Below are 12,040 nucleotides of genomic sequence, written 5' to 3'. Positions count from 1 at the left end.
GGTATGTACAATTCACACCCTTGAGTGCTGTAACTACGCCGACCTAACCCCTGGTGTAGATGTGGCTGGCTTAATGGAAGAATCTTCCCATTGACCTAGCTACTGCCATTTGAAGAGGTGGATTTACCTACATGGAAAGAAAAACCTCTTCCCTCCTTGTAGGAAGAGTCTGCGCTACGGCGGTAGGTAAAGATTATTAATTTTGGAGCAGATCGTAATTGCTGAATTGAGGGTAGAGAGAGATGATCTGATATTCAGAGAGAGGCACTTGCTGGATGATCCTGAGATCAGAGTATTGTAGCCCAGCATCTGAAGATGCGAGCTAGATAGGGCTCTCATTGATTGATTAAGTGCAGCATCCTTGTATCTGGTCCAACAGGAATGAGGACAGCCCCTGAGCTTCCTCCGACTCTCTCTCCAACTCCTGGTCCAAAGGGAGACTGGACTGGCTCTAAAAATGTATCCTTGTGGAAACCGTCTAAAATAGGGGTGGTTTGACCCCACTTTCTGCCCAGAACAAGAACTGAATCTTGTATGAGCTTCAGAAAAGTATTTGTTTAATTATTTTCTCTCCCAAAGAATTTGCTCCTTGCTGAATTTGTGAACCAATCGGGGGCAGTAATGACCAGACATCTCACGCGAGCCTGTCCCAGGCTGGTTCTGCAGAGCCCAGCATTTCAGAGAGGCTTTTTCTACATCACTGTCTCCAGTACTGGATCTCTGGACCTTCTGAGCAGAGCCCGTTTGGGCTTCTGGGAAAGTAGCCGATTGCAGTTGGGTGGATGAGGGTGTGGGGGTGGTCCCATTCCAAGCTGCGTGGGAGCTGAGGGATTTGATTTCTCTCCTGGTTTTGCAGGATTGAAGTCGAGGGGGATGAAAGAAGCTGTTCATGCCAAACCCCGAGTGGCCCGTAGGGACCTGGAGCTGCATGATGCAGAGATCGCTAGGAAACTGCAAGAGGAAGAGCTTCTGGTGAGCAGAGATGGCAACAATTAACTAACGAGTGACTGGGGAATTAACCCCTTGGCCCGTGTCAGCTGCTGTTGAGAGCTAATGTGCAGCTGTCATGTAAGGGGCCAGATTTTTAAAGGTATTTAGGTGCAACGGGAGTTAGGTGTTTAAATACCTTTAAAAACCCATCCCTAAATGCTTTGGATCCTATTCCATGCATTGTAACTGTGACCTCGTGTAGTTTTCAGTAAATGCAACTCGATTTTTATCATTTCTTTCACGCGCACTCAGTCTTTCCCAGAGCACTGGGTAGAGTCTGGTAAGGACAGAGGCAGACACACCTTAGGCGGCTCAGGCAGGTGGAGAGCTGAGGTGTGATCAGCAACAGGGCCGAGGAAGGAGACAGATGCAAGAAGGGCAGCATGGGAAGATGGGAGGTGCAGTGGAGGAGTCTGTCTCACTGATGCTGGGAAAAGCTATGCAGGAGACTGGATTGGACAGGGAGGGGAGCAGGATGAGTTGTGGCTGGGGGAGGGCCGGGGGTGGGGTAGTCTGGAGGGTTTTAAAAACAAAGCTGGTCACTTTAACCTGGCTCGTGAGACAAACGCGGAGAGGGTTGATGTGCTTGGGGAGCAGAGAGCAGTGTGCGTCTAGGCAGGCCCCGAGCAGCATGGTTTTGCTATTGTTTGATTGATTCGAGATGTCTCAAATGTACTGCTTTCCGTTCTCTAGGCCAACCAGGTTGATAAGCGGGCAGCACAAGTAGCCCAGGATGAGGTGAGCCCCTGTCCCTCTAAGAGTTTAATCATTTGAACCAAACTGCTGAGAATCATGGTGCATGAGAAATGTCGGCCTGCCTCTGGCACTTTCCCCCGTCCTCCATCCTTGCAGGGCTCCGCCTGCTTGTCACCTCTTTTCACTCTCTCGCGACTTCAGGGCAGTCCTTTTCTTCCTTTGCCAGCTCCTGATGGTGGCCACGTAAGAGTGACTCTAGTAGCCCTGAGGGGGACTGTCCGAGAAACCCCACCCGGTGGGGAGAAAGAAACAAAGGGCAGAAAGGGGGTGTCCCGATCCAGACTGGTCTGCCACCAAGTCAGAAACAAACAGTGATGGGCGATACGTGCAGTGTCTCATCTGCCCCATCCCTGCAGTGTGGCCTCTTCTCTGGGCAAGTCCTGGCCCCTTCAAAGTCAATGGAACTTTTGCCATGGACGTCAGCGGGGTCGGGGTTTCACCCTTCATTGGTTGTTAACTTTGCTGACACTTTGCATCATGGCGTGCCCATAAAGCAAATGGAATCGAAGGGCAGGTCTGGCCGTTTTGTCCAGCTTCCCGCTCAGTCTGGCCATTTGAAGAATGTGGCCACGGTGAGGTCAGCTAATAAGATGTGCCATGAATTCCAAACCCAGGGGCTTTGCCGCTGTCTCGTTCTGCAGCCAGCCGGATGGGGGATCAAAGTGCCTGTGATGGCAAGTGGGCAAAAAGCACCATCCCTAGCTCCTCTGATAACAGTGGTAATTGTAAAGCACAGTGGGAAAGCATTGAAAATTCAATTGGCTTGAAATCAAAATAAAGCCAGAGCTCTCTCTGCGTGGGTCTTGTATTTTTTCCTGGTAGGAGATAGCTCGCCTGTTGATGGCGGAGGAAAAGAAGGCTTACAAGAAAACGAAGGAACGAGAGAAGTCCTCTCTTGAAAAGAAAAGGCAGGACCAAGACTGGAAGGTATGCCTGGCTTCAGAACACCCCTACAAAGCGAGTGGTGGTGGTCCCATTATCCAGATGGGGTAGCTGATGCACAGGTGAAGTGGGGTATCTAGAAGTGGTGTCAGTCCAGATTGCAAGAGGGGCTGTAGATGCCAGCACTTGGAGGGTTAAAACAGGAGAGTAGCTAGGATGGAAAATGTTAAAGGGCTTGATCCTGAAAGGTGCTGAGCACCATGACCTGCTGCACCTGTTTAAGCCCTCTCACGTTGTGAGTTCTCAGCATCTCATCTTGGCCCCAAGCCCCTGAAGAAATTCTGCAGATTGTGTCTGAAACCCTGCAGATTTCCTCTGGCTTAATGGATATAGTTGTGTCCCCTGCTAGTAACAAGCCCCAACAGCATAACAACCTGCCTCGTATTTACAGCAAAAGGAGCTTGGCTCACGAAGTCGGTGCTTTTAGTTTTGGAGTCGCCAGGTTTGCTCCCTGCTGAACGGGTGTGGTCACGGCTTCTTTCATGCAGTCGTAGGGGGCTACTTTGGACAATCTGGCCCATGTTTTGTAAGGAAAGTATATGGCTCCCCAGTGACCTGCCCTCTTCTCTTCTCCCCCTCAGCGTGACACAAGTGAATTTGCGCGTCCAAGGTCAAGAGAGAGGCTTGAACCTCAGAGACTCAAGAGTGACAAACCTGCGCGGTGAGCTGCACTCCCAGTCTGTAAAACTGGGCAAATCTGCCGAGGAAACCATCAAATGGTTGAATCTCAGGGAGCAGATGCTGGAAGATGACATGGAGGCGGGGAAGTGCAGTGGTTTGAACACTGAACAGGGATGGAAGGTGCAGGGTCCTGTGAGGTGCTCCTTGAGGTTTGGTGTTTGCTTATATGGGTCCGTGGCATTTAGCCACTGTAGGGTCCCCATCTTATAGTGGCAAAGACAGCTGAGTTTGGGCAGCAACACTTGATAAGTGGACAGTCGGCTCTGAGTGGGCTAAGTATGTCCAGGAGGTGGAGTGGCTGCTTTTGAATGCCTGAAATCAAGTGGACGCCACAGTTGTCTCTGTGCAGCGTTAATAAATGGAGACATGTGCACTGCCGTCCCCCCTCCCGACTCATAGACACGCTCAAGTCAGACAGCTGCCTGAGTACAGGCAATCCATTGCAACTGGTTGAATCTTACGGATTCACCACATTGCACTTCAGTGGTGGAGGCCCATATTCCACCCTTCCCACGCACTGATACAGTGCTCGCAAGACAAGCCCAAACGCTGGGGTTGAACGTGGTGGGTTTAAGCCCTGTTACTGGGACGAGACTAATAAAGACTTTTTTAAAATGAATAAAAGGTAAGGCTGGTCGGGGTGGGGGGAGGAATCAATAAAAATATTCGACTTTCAGAACTTTGCAAGGTTCAAAATGTACCTATTTTCACTGCAGAATTTATCCTGGTATGTTTTTTTTTATCGAATTTCCCAATTGAAATGTTTTGTTTACTGAAAACACATTGAAACCATTATCCAATGAAAATTTTCAGTTATATAAAAGCGACATATTTGGAGAACCTTGAGGAATGTTTGTGAGAAAAGGCCTATTTTTAGATGGCACAATTTTTCATTCAATAAACTCTGACCACATCTATTAAAATGCGACTATTTAAAAGCCTTAAAGGCTGGAAATAATGCCTAAATTAACAATGGTAGTAATTAACCATTGGAAACAACTTACCAAGGGTTGTGGTGGATTCTCCATCGCTGGCCATTTTAGAATTGGGACTGGATGCTTTTCTAAAAGCTCTGCTCTGGGACTTATTGTGGGGCAGGTCTCTGGCCTGGGCTATGCAGGGGATGATCACAATGGTCCTTTCTGGCCTTGGAATCTGTGAATGAAATCTCTGAATAAAAGGCAAAAGTTCAGCCAGGAGAGCAAACAACACAGACGCCTTTGCTGCAAAATTGCAGGATTGTGCTCCGGGGTATTATTTTGGGTGCTTCATCGTTGCTGTAATTTTTTCCCTGACTGTCTCCTTTCTGTTCTTGGCAGGCCGCCACCACCTCCAGTCACAGAACTGGCTGACTTTGATCACAGTCGTGGTTTTACAAGCCAGCCTAGCTCTGTGCGTCAGTTTTCTAAACCGGAGTCTTCTCCGAAAGGTAAGAAGAGAGGCCCATTACTGCTTCAGCACTTTGTTTACTTCGGTGACGCAGTTCAAAGAATCAGCCTGAAAAGTATTACTCTCTGGTGGCTGCTGGGTGTGGATAGATAGAGAATATCACATTACACCTTGCAGACACATGATTCTGCTCAATAAGCCATCTGTTCTCAAGTCCCTGCCGCAAAGAGCTTACATCTAAGAGCTAAATTCTGCCTCTTGAGAACACGCAAGAAAGAACAAGAACAGAATGGTCTGGCAACTTCATTTTCATGCGTGACTAACTCAAGGCACAGGATGAGACTGAATGGTGTGAAGGCAGTAAAGCAATTTGGGCTTCAGCTGACTCATCCTGCTACATAGAACAATCCTACACACTAGGAAACCTTCCAAGAGTTGTCTGGCTGGTGGATGACAAGGCTGAGGCTTTTCTGTACAGCGCTAGACTTGCCGTGTTCATCAGTCTGTTTGTGGTTTTTCCATAGCCCTTGTTACTAGAGCATCTAAGCACGGTGCTTTCTGAAACTGCTGGGGACTGGGGTCCCTCAGTTCTCCAGCTTCCATAGCTAGGTGCACAAGACAATGGAGAGGAAGGGTTGCGGGGGCTAGCGTATGTGAAAGAGAGGGGAATGTTGGGGGCACTTGGTATAGGTTACTAGATGTTGAATCAGTGCCTAGTGCCATTCTCACAGGTGGGCTGTAGGGGGCCATTCACAGACTGAGCAATTGAAGGGTTTGCCTTCTCTGTGGACCTATCCAGGTGTTTCCCAAACCTTTTACTGACCCTAATAGTACACGTTCCCCACTTCTGAATGTTTGAATGCACCAACGCTCAGACAGTTAAACAAACCTTGGGGCTGCTAAGAACTAGAAGAAAGCTTTAGATCCGGCAATCCTCACTGTGCTATATGCCAGTGGTTCTCAAACGTTTGTACTGATGACCCCTTTCATGCCCAAGCCCCTGAGTGTGACACCCCCGCCCCCATGCAAATTAAAAATGCATTTTTTCATATTTAACACTGTTATAAATGCTGGAGGCGAAGCGGGGTTTGGGGGTGGAGGCTGACCGCTCGCAAACCTCATGTTATAACCTTGCGGCCCCCTGAGGGGTCACGACCCCCCAGTTTGAGAACCCCTGCTCTGTGCTAACTGATTTTTCCCTTTTGTTTTATAGGTTTCCATTCCAAGCAGTAAAAAGCTAGACTTCGCATTGATACTGACGCTCTTCTGTAGCAGACATTACTGGAATTCCCAGGAGAGCTTCTCATTTCCTTTACCCAACTCGAGTTCCATCCTCAGGACTTCTTCCTTTTTAAATATCATGCCAATAAGTAGTATATGTTCATTCTGGTTTCCTGGTTGTTTGTGATCACTTTAGTAGTGCAGTAAAATCTAGCCACTGTGTAGCTGGCCAGCTGTACCCAGCTAGCTGACCTGACAACACCTTTACAGCCCTCTAAATCCCATTTTAGCTACAGCTGCATCTTTGACAATTAGTGGCTTGATCTTTGGGAGAGAGAGAGAGACAGACAGACAACGGGGGGGAAACGTGTGAGGTGGATTATGGCAATGCAGAAATCCAAGGAATAGGATGGAGATTAACACGTGACTCAGATGACACACAGCTTTCTGTTGTAACCAGGATTGCACATCTCCCCGAGTCCTGAGTGAGAAACCGGAAGCAAATCAACACAGAGCAACTGCTGTTTTCCATGGTAGTTGGCATGAAGGTGAACGCGTCTTCGTACATCTACCAGCAGGCTGCTCAGACGTCACGCCCTTTGGAGAACCCCCTGTTCTGTCTACCAAGTCTCTGCTGTGCTGTCGCTTCTTAGGAAACACCTTTTGGGTGACCCATGTAACATGCTTCTGTGTCCGAGTGAGGCCTCTGAATAAGGGGTTATAAAACTTCAGCTCATGCAGTACGTCTTGTATGTATTGCTTTTGAGAAGTTCTCAGTTTCTTGATGCAGCTGTCTGGTGGAGCCAGAGGGGAATATAAATTCGTGGGCCATAGGGCCAAAAGGGACCATTATGATCATCTGGGGTGACTTCATGCACGGCATGGGTCAGAGAACCTCACCCAGGAAAAATGTGGGGAGCTAGTATTCTTTACACCATTGAGCCCAATCACTTGTGGCTGAACTAGAGTGGGTCTTCTAGAAAAGCATTCAGTCTCTGTTTAAGATGCCATGTGAGGATGAAGTAATCACTTCCCAGAGTGCAGGAATCCTCCCTCAATTGAAGATACCCACTTAGGTTCTCTCCTGTACTGATTTTTGTGCTCCCCGCCCCATGGGAGATGAGTACCTCCTGAACCACCTCCCAGTGCTTTCAACCTCAGCGTTTTTGTCAATCTCTATGCAAATACACTTGAATTGCAAAGCTGACCATAGATGTACAGTAAGTTCTTAAGCCTGTCCAGCCAATAAGGGCTAGATGGCCAGTCCGCAAGTCAGTGGTAGGAATCTGAGGCAGTGGACTGGTGAGCAGCCTGGGAGGGAAATTCCTTGATTTGCTGCTACTCCAGAGAGGTAGTAAACTGCACCGAGTCTGTACTTGGTGCATCACCTCCCAGGGTCAAGATGCTGCGGGGCGCACGGAGAGGTAGGGAACGCAGCGGCTCTCCAGAGCCTGCTTGCATGAAGCGATGGTGCACTTCACTGGCACAAGGGAGTAAGGAATGCTTCTGTCCCCTCTGCTCCTTATAGCAGTCTGCAGGAAGGGCTACAATCCAGCCCCAAGGCCACATCTTCGCTAGGAGGAAACAATGTGTTCTTAACTCCAGCTAAGACAGGGCTGTCTGTAGCTGTCCCACGAGTTAAAGGCTATGGAGCAGCCTAGGGTTTACCCTGACTTTCTAACTTATGTGAAAACTACAAATTGCCCTGGTCCTCACTAGGATTTTACCTCTGATTAGTTACCCTGTGTTATAACAACAATACCTGCCATGCAGCACCTTTCATCAGCAGATCTCAAAGCAATTTACAAATCATTTTACAGATGGGGAAACTGAAGCATAGAGAGGGGAGGTGACTTGCCTAAGGGCACCCAACCGGCCCGTGGCTAAGCTGGGACTGGAACCCAGTTTTCTGAATCCCAGTCCAGTGCTCTATGTGTCAGGCCACACTGCCTCTGTTAGCTAGCATGAGTCAAGAACACACCTTTGTTCTGAATGAAAAGAAGGCTTCGGTGAGTTAGAAATAACATGAGGGTTTTCTGCATTGTTGGTATCCCCCACTGTCGAATGGACTCACACCGACATCTCCAGGCTGCAGACGAGCGTGCCTGCTTTCCCCTCTGCCTCTCTCCAGGGGATTCTGAAGCTGTCTCTTCCTCTTCTCAGGAAACAGCCCAGGCCGTGGCTAGATTTGACTGCTCTTGTCTCCTGCCCTTCTAATTGCCCCACATCCATCTCGTCAGGAGCGTTAATGGAGTTTTAAAGGAAACAGTCCCAAAATGCACAGTGTGTTTTTTATTTGATAATCTTGGCATTTGGAAGGTTTTTATGTTATGAATGTTTATTTTTATATTTCATGGAACAGTCAGTGTTTCTACTGCTGAGAATGTCACTTCCTTTCCTGCATCCCCCCAACCTGTATGTATTGTGAAACGGAACAGGGGCCGGGGTGACAATTCTCAGATGGTCCAAGACCAGGTCCTGCCCCTTGGGTCATCCGGTAGTTGCCAAATCAGAATATGGTTGCGTTTTACACTGGCTTTGTGCAAGTATAAATGATGTCACAAGGTGGGGAGGAGAATCCAACCCCTGGAGCTCAGCTACTGTCGCGGTTTGGCAGTTTATGATGATTTCCCCTCCCACACCCTGACTGGAGGCTGCAGTTTCCATCTTATCCCCATTAGGAAAGTCTTTAGGAGCCCCATCCTGCTCCTGTTTCCGGGCTCGATTCTGGAAAACATCCCTATTCAAGAAGGGTGCTCAAGTCCCATTGAAGTCAATGGGACATAACATGGTTAGTTAGGTGGCAAAGCTCCCATTGACTTGAATGGGAACTGGATCAGGCCCTAAGAATCCATCCCTGCTCCTGTTGAAGTCAATAGGCATCTTTTGTTGAGCAAGGATCAGGTCCTAAATAGGTGGAAGATCGAGGACCTGATTCACCACAGGCCTAAGCAGCCACGAATGACTCTGCTGATATCAGTACAGTGGCCGCTGCTTACGCCAGACATAACATTGGCCCTTAGAGCTAAAGCTCCAGCTGCTTGGTTGGTGTCTGTGATGATTCTAATAAGACCCAGCCAAGGCTATGTGCTCTTTCCCTGATGGAAAGCCAGGGAACCAACCTTTCTGTTGCCCCATTTAAGTAGCTTGGCCTATTGCCTTGCTCTGGATTAAAACGTATATGGCAAAAGGCCGGGGAAACCTGCCGGTGTCGTTCCCACCTCTGTTGCATTTCTTCCTGTGTGCTTTATGACAAGTAACAGAAAGTCCATGGTAGTGAAGCATGTTGCTTCCCGAGTTTCCATAGCCGGCAGGCACACGTTACTAATGCTTCCCAAAGCTTTGATTTACATAGCTCACTTCTTACAACAAGAGTGGGAAGCAAACGAATTTCCATACCCAGTCTTGGTTGATGCTCTTGCCACCACTTGGTCTTCCGTCCAAAGCACAACAGTTGTAGCCATCTTTGAGGAGTGCGGTTAGGCAAATGGAGTGATCGTGCCTTAATCCCGGGGTAGTTGACACCATAGCCATTCTGATCAGAGTCAGTGTGCTATAAAATAAACCCAGCCTGCCATCTTAAGACATGTACTGTACAATGAGGAGAATGGAGGATGCCAATGGGAGACAGAGGCAGCAGGTTAACCTCATGGTTTTTAAAGGACTTTCTTGAGTGAAAAATCGTGTTTTAATTGGTAGGTTATTTTTTTATCATTTGGCTTCCCTCATGGGGAGGGAGGGTAGAATCTACAACAGCTGAAGCTGCTTAGCTCCACAAAGGGATCTTGTATGTACAGTATTTTTATATTGCAGCAAGGCAGGCTTTTATGATGGGAATTGGAACAATTCATCTTTAATACAGGAAAAAATGGATTTTTTTTTAATAGCCCTCAACTTTGTGATTTTCATTTTGTGCCAAATTAGACCAGCTGTTCCAGCGTAGGGTATTCATTCAACTTGCCACACTGGATTGATGTATGTACGTATTTTTATTTTTTTTTCAGGATTTAATGTTTGATTAAGATTAGCCTGTATGCAAGCTACCTGTGGATTTCAAATTGATGATTTCCGTGCGTGGGAATGTTTTGGAGGCAGTACAGATACAGTGATTTTATTTTAAGGCTGCAGAATGCCCAGCCTTACTGTGTCCTCTTGTATCCCAGCATGGCCAATCAGTAAAATAATCAAAAGTGGCCTTCTTATGCAGCATATCCTCCCGGGCATCTGCCGCCCTGAGCAGGTTCTCAGTGCTGTGAGCCTTGGAGAGCCAGTGTGGCTGTGCTGAGATACGACAGGGATGGGCACAATATTTAGGCCTAGATAGAAGTGGGTTGTCCCACAGGCCTTGCCCCCTGGGAAGCTCGATCCAAGCAGAGTTGTTGTTATGGAAGGGATCCTGCAGCACCGGGGAACAACCTTTGATTTTGCACTTGCCCCATCATTGCCCAGACCTGCAGTTGAATTTTGCCCATCTGCCAGTGCAGGGGACAGTTCTTGGCCCTTGTCTCCCGGGTTCCAAAGCTCTCTTGACTTTCCCTAATGTTGGTTTGAGAGACCTCTATGGGGCAGCACTGATTCTGATGGGAGGTTTGGCAGTGCAGCTTGGAGCTGTATATATCACTCGATAGCTGGTTGCTTCTGTGGAGAAGATATTTTTAATCACTATAAGTAGCAGTTGCACAGTTTATTTTTTAAGATGATGCTGTAACAGACCTTGTGGTTCTCTAATAATTTCACGGTCGTTGTCACTATGCTGCACACAATGGCTACAGCAGGCCTAGAACTCAGCACCTCCTGCGCTGAAAGCACAGGGCCTTGCCTCTTGAGCTAGAAATGTCTCTCCATTACCTTTTAGCAGCACAGGGTCTATAATAAGACGCAGTTCAGACTCTATCCAGCAAAGGGCAGTGGTGGAGACAAACCCTGCCCCCTTAACTACAGTCCTGTCTCTGTCCCAATAAGCCGTTTCACTGTATCAGTGTTCTCTTTAAGTCTATTCTGCTGCGTCTCCAACTGTGTTTATGCACTGCAATACAGCTAACCACCTCAAAGAAGTAACTAATGTAGCTCTTCAGGGTAAACTTTCAGCATGGGGCAAGGAGATATTAGCCATAGAGTAAAATTAATTAGTCAAGTGGCTAAATCCCTCAGAGCTGCAAATATACCCTGTGCTCTAACAGCTAGCCCATAAATGTAAATTGGACACTGACAATAATCCATCTATGCAACCCTGTTATTTTTTGACTGTTCGTCCTCTAGTTTTATCAGGTTTAACATAGAACTTCTGAATGATATTTAACCAAAGTATCACGTTTGTGTGTATAGCATGATTTGCTTCTTTTTTCCTGAACTCATTGAATGTAAAGAGAATATCGCCTTGTCCATCTTGTTCAATAAACCGTAGTCTTTTGTTATCCACCTGCATCCATCTGTGTTCTTCTCCAGCGATGCATAAGGCTATTGAACTTAATTATTTTTCTTGATGTGAGTCAAAAGACTTGCTAAGTACATTTTCCTTGTCAAGTGTCCACTTTTTGTTGCTTCTGTAAGAGCTGGAAGGTGTGAGATTTCACATTCCAGTTCGTTCCATCCTTGGCTTCTTTTGGTGCTTAGCTTATAATAGCAATGATTATGTTCTTCCAACTTAATAGAAGTAGCAAAATATTAGTTTATATTTTAACTTGATTGTATTGTGTCCAGAGGGATTGAGAAGGGGTGGGTAATGTCATGGAAGGAATCTGGCCTGTGTCACTTATTGAGACTGTGATACTGGAAAAATAAAGCAGTGGATTCATTTGCAAGGTGTTTTGTTTTTTTTTTAAAGTGTGGTTTATAATTTGCAAATAGTCCAATTGAAACTTCCCGAGTCTACCTAATCATAGTATCATAGAATATCAGGGTTGGAAGGGGCCTCTGGAGGTCTAGTCCAACCCCCTGCTCAAAGCAGGACCAATCCCCAATTAAATCATCCCAGCCAGGGCTTTGTCAAGCCTGACCTTAAAAACTTCTAAGGAAGAAGATTCTACCACCTCCCTAGGTAACTCATTCCAGTGTTTCACCT

General features: G+C 47.2%; 1 protein-coding gene across 4 annotated transcripts in view; it reads left to right on the top strand.

The window, feature by feature from the left end:
* The window catches only part of CCDC50 (coiled-coil domain containing 50), a 56,230-nt gene extending 44,450 nt beyond the window's left edge, over positions 1–11,780 (top strand). For 2 of the 4 annotated variants that reach the window (XM_073359019.2, XM_073359023.2), the window contains 6 exons: positions 857–972; positions 1,684–1,728; positions 2,569–2,673; positions 3,270–3,349; positions 4,689–4,798; positions 5,972–11,780. In XM_073359019.2, the coding sequence (XP_073215120.1) occupies positions 857–972; positions 1,684–1,728; positions 2,569–2,673; positions 3,270–3,349; positions 4,689–4,798; positions 5,972–5,991 (476 nt within the window). In that variant the 3' untranslated portion in view covers positions 5,992–11,780. The other 2 variants (XM_073359021.2, XM_073359022.2) reach the window with 2 other exon arrangements.
* Positions 11,781–12,040: the final 260 nt, after the last annotated feature.

Source organism: Lepidochelys kempii, chromosome 9 (assembly GCF_965140285.1).
Source record: "Lepidochelys kempii isolate rLepKem1 chromosome 9, rLepKem1.hap1, whole genome shotgun sequence".
Classification (NCBI taxonomy): Eukaryota; Metazoa; Chordata; order Testudines; family Cheloniidae; genus Lepidochelys; species Lepidochelys kempii.
This window is presented reverse-complemented; position numbering and strand designations above follow the sequence as displayed.